The sequence below is a fragment of the Bison bison genome, unplaced genomic scaffold, assembly GCF_000754665.1.
Source record: "Bison bison bison isolate TAMUID 2011002044 unplaced genomic scaffold, Bison_UMD1.0 scf7180017863933, whole genome shotgun sequence".
Lineage (NCBI taxonomy): Eukaryota > Metazoa > Chordata > Mammalia > Artiodactyla > Bovidae > Bison > Bison bison.
In genome coordinates, this window is record NW_011494505.1 from 11,779 (window position 1) to 21,151 (window position 9,373).

General features: G+C 46.9%; 1 protein-coding gene across 11 annotated transcripts in view; it reads right to left on the minus strand.

Annotated features, from left to right (window-relative positions):
* Window positions 1-138: 138 nt before the first annotated feature.
* Window positions 139-9,373, minus strand: part of LOC104984170 (cationic amino acid transporter 3-like) — a 21,262-nt gene continuing 12,027 nt past the window's right edge. For 2 of the 11 annotated variants that reach the window (XM_010833796.1, XM_010833795.1), the window contains 12 exons: window positions 7,188-7,293; window positions 6,564-6,963; window positions 5,110-5,268; window positions 3,355-3,532; window positions 2,841-2,953; window positions 2,465-2,687; window positions 2,157-2,296; window positions 1,951-2,053; window positions 1,563-1,762; window positions 1,192-1,358; window positions 815-923; window positions 139-650 (listed from right to left, as the gene is read on the minus strand). In XM_010833796.1, the coding sequence (XP_010832098.1) occupies window positions 547-650; window positions 815-923; window positions 1,192-1,358; window positions 1,563-1,762; window positions 1,951-2,053; window positions 2,157-2,296; window positions 2,465-2,687; window positions 2,841-2,953; window positions 3,355-3,532; window positions 5,110-5,268; window positions 6,564-6,933 (1,866 nt within the window). In that variant the 5' untranslated portion in view covers window positions 6,934-6,963; window positions 7,188-7,293 and the 3' untranslated portion in view covers window positions 139-546. Of the gene's footprint in view, window positions 651-814; window positions 924-1,191; window positions 1,359-1,562; window positions 1,763-1,950; window positions 2,054-2,156; window positions 2,297-2,464; window positions 2,688-2,840; window positions 2,954-3,354; window positions 3,533-5,109; window positions 5,269-6,563; window positions 6,964-7,187; window positions 7,294-9,342; window positions 9,366-9,373 lie in introns of those variants that run through there. The other 9 variants (XM_010833804.1, XM_010833803.1, XM_010833802.1 and 6 more) reach the window with 9 other exon arrangements.

Consider the following 9,373-nt stretch of genomic DNA (forward strand, 5'->3'; position numbering starts at 1 on the left):
ATTAGAAGGCAAGTCTTAACCACTGGAGTGCCAGGGAAACCCCCTGAAGTACAGCTCTTGCACATATGGTTACCTGTGTTTCCTTCTCCTGTGACAATTTGTGTGTTTTCACTGACAACAGGCCTAAGAGGACACTGCTTATGTGTAAGTTAATATTTTATTTCTTCCTTTGGTTTCTGGTTACATTTCTGTACATTTTTCATGAAAATTCTCTTTTCTGGGTGTGTATTACCCAACTCGATGAACAAGAATTTGAGTGAACTCCGGGAGTTGGTGATGACAGGGAGGCCTGGCGTGCTACGATTCATGGGGTCGCAAAGAGTCAGACACAACTGAGCGACTGAACTTAACTGATTATGCTTTTAAATGCTTCCTTCAGCATTTGCAGCATTAAAGTCACTTTGTCCACTAGCAATAAATACACAGCTGTAAATGCATTCTGCCTTCACAGTCCATAGAGGCTCACAGTGCCTCTCGAAGCAGATCCTCCAGTGCATGGAGGGATTCCACACAGCATCTCTCTCCTGTGGTTAAGATGATTCATCACTAGGGATGTCTTTGTCCATCATTTGGGAGGTGGAGGCCAGTGTGTTGCTCAGTGTTCTCCTCCAACTTGTGTCGGATCCCATATCCAAAGTATATGACAAATCCTAGTAGGGAAATGAGACAGTGAGAAGTAAAAGCAGGCACTCTCCTCACTTATAAATGCCCAATAGACCTCCTATCATGGTATCTGACACAGTTTAGGGGAGAGGTGGTAGGAAGATTGGGTTCGTTTATCCAAGAGGCCTCTTTACTCCAGAAAGTCACTTACCAATCCCCATCCAGATGCCAAATAGGACCCAGGTCCAAGTAGTCATGTGCACCATCAGGTAAATGTTCACAAAGATGCTCACCAGTGGGAGGAAAGGCAGAGCAGGGACCTGTGGGCAGAGTCAGTTCATCCCTGAACACATCCTAGGCATCTGAAAGGGAGACCCTATCCCATGTGGGTGGGACAAGTTCAGTGCCATTCAGGCTGTGTGTTCAGTGCCTACTTAGTGCATGTAAAGCACTGAGCGTGGATCAGGGAAGGGTCCATAGGTTTCAGCAACTCCCCTTCTTTCCTGGTGCAGCAAAGGAAGCTTAGACCTAAAGCACGCAGACCTCCTTCACTCAAGGTGGACACTTTGGGCACATGAGGTCACCTACCCTGAAGTGAAGAGCAGTGGGGTCCTGGGGCTGCCTCCAGATGATGGCCGTGACCCCAGTGATGAGCAGCAGCAGCAGCACAGCCACTGTTGTGAGCACGGGGTCTCCAGAGAACACCTGGCTGGGCCACCGGTACAAGATCAGGCTCAGGATGGTCAGCAGGACAACTACAAGGGTCAAGGTGGAGGAGAACAGAACAGGTTTGACTCCAGAAGCCAAAGATGTCAAGACCTTGGGTCACACTCCTCCCCAAAACTTCCCACATCATGAAGGCTCATCATACCTCCAGCATTCCTCAACTGATGAAATACACATTCCCACCTTATCTTGTCAATTTCAGAATACCGCCAGAGACAGATCCCAATGCTCACCAAGCACTATGGCACATCCATAGACAATCTGGCCAGATGTCTGGGTGGGGATGGTGCTGGCAGGGAACCACAGACTCTTGAGATTCCTTGAGATGTTGGCTTCAGGTACAGGGTCCAAAGACCTTTCTTTGACTACAAGCTCCATCTCACTTTCTTCCTCTGTTTTTTGGTTCTTGCTTAAATTCTGGTCTGAGTGATACCTGAATTAGAAGTATGATGCAACATGAACAGCAGTCCCTACTCACCCAACATCACACAGTCGAATCCATCTTTTTTTCCCACAAAAGCAGAGCAGGACATTTAGAAGGCAGCATGAAGGCAGAGAGGATTAGCCCCCATCAATCCCCACAAGTCAAAGACCCCCAGTCAGGGTGGAGTGGAGTCTCACCTGAGCACAAGGACAGAAAAATCGACCACCAAGTTAGCAAGCAGGGACCGAAGTGACATGAGATCCATCAGATCACTGAAATGGAAGAGTAACGCCAAGACCCCTAGAAGGAGGGCATAAACAGGGTGGGGGGATGGAGTGAGAAACAGCTGGAAATATGCAAGCCAAGGAAGATAATCCAAAGGCAGTGGGTTTTGTTTATCTACCTGCAAGGACTCCAGAAATCATGATAACCTTGATGTGAGTGCGTGTACGGGCGTTGATCTGGGCAAGAAATCGGAAAAGGAGCCCGTCCTCTGCCATTGTGTAGATCAACCAAGACATGGCAAACATGGTGTTCAGGAGGCTGGAAAACAAAACAGAGAGGAGTGAGAACGTGCAGAAGCAGGAGAGACCAGGGCATCTGCTCCCTCGTCTACACGGGGTAAGGTGTCTTTCTCTCTTATCTCTCAATCCCAAGGGCTGGGATACCCGAGCATCTGACAGTCAACGAGGAGAAAGCCATGCCACTGACCTGGATGAAAGAGCACAGAGGATGCCAACAGCCACAGCATATCTGGCAGGGCCCCACCCAACATGGAGAAAAGCCTGTAGAAAGGGGCTGTCAGGGTGAATTTGGTAGTAGGGCACCATGAGGGTGAGCGCTGCTGAGACACCAAAATATGCCACAAAGCAGATCAAGACTGAGACCACGATGCCGATGGGGATGGACCGCTGAGGATTTTGGGCTTTTTCCCCTGCAGGATTAGAGGAAATACTGGGTCAGGAAACACACCAGAGTGAAAGCACAAAATCCGCTTTCCTGTTGAACCTCCAAAAGAAACCCCTATGCCCAAGGGCAGCCCAATCCGTGCCCACACCCTGGATGGGACACAGGGTGACCATGTTACCTGTAGTGACAATGGAATCAAAACCAATAAACATGTAGAAACATAAAGCTGCTCCTCGGAGAATCCCATCAAGGCCAAAAGGCACAAACCCTCCAGAACCCAGAGGGCCCAAGCTATGGTGAGAGAAGAAACAAGAAAGAACGTGGGTGAGGTGTGTTCAGCCATGTATACTGGACTCCTCCCTTAATATGACAAGTCCTGGGCTCCAGGACCCCCTCCACCTGGATCTCTTTAGGTTAGTTTCTCAGTTGTGTCCAACTTCAAACTCAGATTGTAGCCCACCAGGCTCCTCTGTCTGTGGAATATTCCAGGCAAGAATACTGGAGTAGTTAGCCATTCTATTCTCCAGAGGATCAGGAAGACCCAGGGACTGAACCCTGGTCTCCTGCATTGCAGGTGGATTCTTTATCATCTGAGCCACCAAAGAAGCCCAAGATCTCTTCAACCCCCAGATTCCCAGGTGGGTACCCTTTCTCACACCACACCTTACTAAGGTCAAGGACATCCTCCTAACCTATAAATGTCATTGGATTCAGATGTGTTCAATGGGTAGTCCTGTTCCGTGAGCTTCCAGTTGTGCAGGTCTCCCTTAATGAAGCCAGAGACGATGATGAAGCTGAGGACCGAAATGTTGATGCCCATGAACACTTTGTTAACCTGGGGTAACACATGAACTCCCAGAACCAGTAGTCCTGTGGGGTAAAATTGGAAAATGAAACTTTCCAAATAACTAAATCCAGGACTCCCCTGGTAGTCCAGTGGTTAATACTCCAAGTTTCCACGGCAGGGGGCACAGGTTTGATCTCTGGTTGGGGAAGTTCTGCATGCTCATGATGAGGCCAAATAAATAACTAAATCCATAGAGATAGAAAGTAAACACATTTTTGCCTAGGACTGGTGGTTATGGGTGGTGGACAGACAGTGACTGCTCAGTGGGTATGGGGCTTCCTTTTGTTGTGAAGAACATGTTTGGAACTGGAAGGAGGTGATGGTTACACAACATTGAGAATGTACTAAGTGCCACCAAATTGTACACTTTCAGGTGGTTAATTTCTTAATGTGGCCATCACCTCACAATATACATGTCTATCAAATCATCTTAAACTTATACAGTGTTGTATGTCAATTATATCTCAGTAAACTGGAAAAGTTTCCTCTCAGTTAAAAACAATCTTTGTGGGGTGGGAGGGAGGCTCAAAAGGAAGGAGATATATGTGTACATACGGCTGATTCACAATGATGTCCAGCAGAAACTAACACAACATTGTAAAATAGTTATATTCCAATAAAATAATAAAGTAAAAAAAAATAATAATAATTTTATAAAATCTTTGGTACTTCCCTAATGGTGCAGAGGTTGAGAAACTGCCTTGCATTGCAGAGGATATAAGTTTGATCTCTGGTCCAGGGACTAAGATCCCATGTTCCATGCCGCAACTGCTGAGCCTAAGCACAGCAATGAAGAGCCTGAAGGTCACACAAGAAGACCCAGTGCGGCCAGGAAGAAAAAAAAACAACTTTGATTCTCAACTGGGGTAATTTTATCCCACAAGGGACTTTTGGCACTGTCTGGAAACATTGTGATTGATACAGTTTGGAGAGCTGGGTATCATTGGTATATAGTACATAAAGTTCAGCGTTGCTACTCAATATTCAACAATGATCTTTTTGGGGGGGGAGGGGTGACCCGCTTGCCAGGTGGGATCTTAGTTCCCCAATCAAGGATTGAACCTGCACCTTTATTAGTGAAAGCACAGAGTCCTAACCACTGGACCACCAGGGAATTCCCCAAAAAATGATTAAAAAAAAAATACTGAAATGCCCAGGACAGCCCCCAACCCCAAAGAACAAAAGTGTTAGTCATTTAGTCGTGTCCTACTCTTTGCGACCCCATAGACTGTAGCCCACCAGGCTCCTCTGTCCGTGGGATTCTCCAGGCAAGAATACTGGAGTGTGTAACCATTCCCTTCTCCAGGGGATCTTCCGGACTCAAGGACTCAAGGATGGAACCCTGGTCTCCCGCATTGCAGGCAGATTCTTTACTATCTGAGCCACCTATTACCTCTACCTCAAAGAATGATCCAGCCCAAATTTTCAATAGTCCAAGGGTAGGGAAAAAATGGTCTTTGTTTTGCCTTCCTCTCTTTCTTATTGCAAACCTTCCTTCCCAGTCCTAATCCCCTCTCCATTCGGTAACCCTGAGGCTTTCCCAACCCAGCTTCCCTTTCACATCTCACTCTTCCCATCCTAACTCTGACCCCTGACTCACCCATGAGCAGCAGCACCAGGCCCAGGGCGAAAAAGTCTGGGTACTTGGCCAGGTAGTAGGGCATATACAGGGAGAAAGTTCCCTCTAACCCCCGAGAGATGTGGTTCCCAGTCAGGCTGTCGAAGGTGTAGCTCCAGGCCCGGGCTATACAGGCAGTGCCTACAGCAGCAGAAGAAGGAATGTTTATGAGCAAACAGAAATTGAACCACAATGATCTAGGGAGAGGAGTGAACAACAGCAACAACAAAAGACCCATAATATCTAGGGATTCAAAGAGTTTCTTCTCATCAGGTGGGGAGGGCAGGCCCAGATGATTCACAACATAGGTCAACTCTTTAATATGCTAGGAGATCAAAGTTACAGAAAATAAACAAAAAGCACAGGGAGGTGGGACCAGGATGGTGGGATCGGAATTGGCATTTTAAATCAGAGTGTCAGGAAAAATCCCGGGAAGTCAGCAGCTAACCAAAGTCTTCACTACGATGAGGGGATAATCCTGAGGAATTTGCCTCCCTCTATCCACTCCCTGTGCAGGGAGTGGTTCAGATGGTAAAGAATCCGCCTGCAATGCGGGAGACCGGAGTTCGATCCCTTGCCTGGGAAGATCCTTGGGAAAAGGAGATGGCAACTCATTCCAGTATTCTTGTCTGGAGAATTCCATGGATAGAGGAGCCGAGAGGGCTATAGTCCATGGGATTGCAAAGAGTCGGACAAGACTGAGTGACTAACACACACACACACACTCCCTAGAGTTCCCTTTCCTTCAGGGTTATTTGTTGTCACTGTGTTTAGCCCTTAAGTCGTGTCCAGCTCTTTGTGACACCATGGACTGCAGCACACCAGGCTCCTCTGTCTGTGGAATTATGCAGGCAAGAATACTGGAGTAGGTTGCCATCGCTTTCTTCAGGGATTCTTCCTGACCCAGGGATTAAACCCAAGTCTCCTGTACTGGCAGTCAGATTTTTTGCCACTGAGCCACCTGGGAAGCCCTCAAGGTTCTTAGTCTCATCGTTTAAGGAAAGCAGGATTGAAGGGAAACCTGGCGTGCTGCGGTTCCTGGGGTTGCAAAGAGTCAGACACAATTTAGAGACTGAACATCAACAATGGCATCAAACTGAGTAGAATGAAGTTGTAGAGCCTTTCTGTCACTATTACCCATCTACCCCCACAAGGTGGGGTTTGATCCCTGGATTGGGAAGATCCGGGAGGAGGGCATGGCAACCAGGACATGGCAACTCACTCCAGTATTCTTGCCTGACAAAATCCCAAGGATAGAGGAACCTAGAGAGCTACAGTCCATGGGGTCAAAAAGAGTTGGACACGACTGCAGTGACTGAGGACAGCACAGCCCCGCAAGGTGGATAACATCTGCTTGTGAATGAGCAAAGATCCCATTCATATCTCCTAGTCTCTTGATCTGAAGCCCCACCCCTTCCTGTACCCCAATATCTCACCAACAGTTAAGGACAGTATGCGATTCCAGCCGATGATGAAGCCATACACCTGACCCATGATGGTATAGCTGTAGAGATACATAGAACCAGAGCTTGGTACCCGGGCCCCAAATTCTATATAGCAGAACCCAGACAACAGAGAAGACAGGGCAGCCACCAAGAAGGAGAGGACGATTGCTGGTCCAGCGATGTACTTGGCCACTGTACCAACCAGGATGTGCACGCCAGCTCCCAACATCCTGCGCACGCCTATGATCACCAGGTCTAGGGTGTTCAGACAACCAGCCATGTGATGCTCAGTCTCCTCTCTGGGACCCAGTGGCCGCCTGCGCACCAGCTTCTGACCAAATTGGCGAGCATCCTGAAGCATCCTAGACGGAGGTCACGAGGCTACTATCTGCTGAGGAAACAAGATGCAAAGCCATCAAGATGATGAACCCCCCCACTTCTTCTGACACAGCACAACAGCTCCCAGCTCCTTCTACTTTCATCTGGAAAATGGGTCTCTCTACCCTCAGGCTGCAGCCGGGCTGACCCCCTGCACTCTGGGGTTGCAGAGGTCTCCTTGGGAGGATGTGAACTCAGCGCCCAGTCTCCCACAGAAGAGGGTGACCCGAGACTTACTGGATCCTTGGAGCAGAGCCTGGAGCACTGGGTCAGTCAGGGAGGCTGAGGTTAAGCCATGCGGGGCTGGAGCTGAGACATCTCCAAGAACCGATGTGGGGAGCCCCTGTGAGCAAAAGACAACTTTTTGTTGGGGTGGGGATGGAGTTGGGGGCAGGAAGGAAGCATCTGCAGAGTTGCTATCAGCCCTTGATTCTTCTGTGGTTACCTCAGGGGGTGCTTCTGAGAGGGTTTTTTTGTTTGTTTTTTGTTTTTTTTAATTGTGTTGTAATACCCAGAACGTAACATTAACTATTTTAATCTTTTTTAAGTGTGTAGTTTAGTTAAGTACATTTACATTTTGGGCAACCAAACTGTAGAACTTTCTTCATCTTTTAAAACTGAAACTCTGTACCCATACAACAAAATTCTTCCTTTCTTCTCCACCAGTCTTGGCAACCACCATTACACCCTCTGTCTCTGTGAGCCTGACCACTCTAGAGCTAGTGCTAAGTTGCTTCAGTCATGTCCAACTCTTTGGGACCACTCTAGGTACTTCATTCTTGTGGGTTCATACACTATTTCTCTTTTGTTGTCAGGCTTTACTTAGTACAATGTCAACAAAATTCATCCTTGTTGTAGCATGTGTTAGAATTCCATTTTTAATGCTGAATAATACTCCATAGTATTATAAGTACATGCCACACCTGGCTTATCTGTTTCTTGGTCAATGGACACTTGGGTTTCTTTCATGCTTTGGTTATTGTGAATAATGCTGCTATGAACACAGGTATACACATATGTCTTCCATACTGTGCTTCTCTCCAACTCTTCTGGGTGTATACTCAGAAGCAGAATTGCTGGATCATATGGTTTTAAGATTTTTATCTGCTTGTGAGGGAGAAAATGTTCATATATTGAGGAATGGGGAAGTCATTTTGGCTTATTTGTGGTTCAGTTTGAACTTTGTGTGAACTAAGACAGCCTGTCTGACTCTCACAGCTCATCTGTCTTAACCACTGAGATAAAGAACATCTGTTTTGAAAATAAGGATGAACAACTCCTTTCTTATGGTGTCCATGAAAAGACAAGGTTCCCTTCCCAGATGGTGTCCTGCTGCCTGAAGAACTTGTAACTGTGGTCTCTGACTATTTCTGTTGCCCACCCAGTTGAATCTCTTAAATTCTGTCATACTCGACACTGTTCTGAGTCAACTGGCCTCTTAGGAGGTACCGTAACGCCCTTCACCCAATGTCACTTTGGCTTGATATAATCGTCTGAACCTTGCAATTTTCCTTCCAGCACCTCAAGATGACAGCAACCCTGACTGCTTGGTGCTAACTGATTACCTTCTTACTCCTATACCTGTGCTATTAGGGTGGCTCCTAACCCCACATGACTAACGCTCTTCTAAGAAGAGAGTAGAATACAGAGAGTATACATGGACACCAAGGAGTGAGCGATTTAATAAATAAAAATACAAAACACCTAGATATACTGAATTTCAGACAAAGAGTGAATATTCAAATATATATTTCAATACACAGCTTTTATATAAATGCATATTTGTGCATTAATTATACTTATATTTTAAATCTGTACATATCCATGTACAAGCACTATCATGCACTGATTTATTGTGCCTCAAAGATACTGCCTTTTCTTACAAATTGAAGGTTTGTGGCAACCATGTGATGGTCAAATGATTGTTAGCATTTTTTCTTTTTACAAATATAGTATCTTAAAATTACAGAAGAATCTGAAAGAGCAAGAAAACTTGGAGCCTGGCTGGCTACAGTCCTTGGGGTCACAAGACTCAGACACGACTGAGCAGCTGAGCAACAGCAACACAGCAGGGAGCGATTTGCTGGTGGTGGCTGTAGGCGCCCAGCTCTGATTCCCGGCGTGTTTCTCGAAAGTTGATGAGGAAGCACTGCTTGGGCAAGGGACATGCTGGGAGTTGTAGATCAGGCAGACAAGAGAAAGAGGAAAGGAGAGAGAAAAACATTGGCACCCCACTCCAGTACTCTTGCCTGGAAAATCCCGTGGACGGAGGAGCCTGGTGGGCTGCAGTCCCTGGGGTCGCTAAGAGTCGGACACGACTGAGCGACTTCACTTTCACTTTTCACTTCCATACAATGGAGAAGGAAATGGCAACCCACTCCAGTGTTCTTGCCTGGAGAATCCCAGGGACCGGGGAGCCTGGC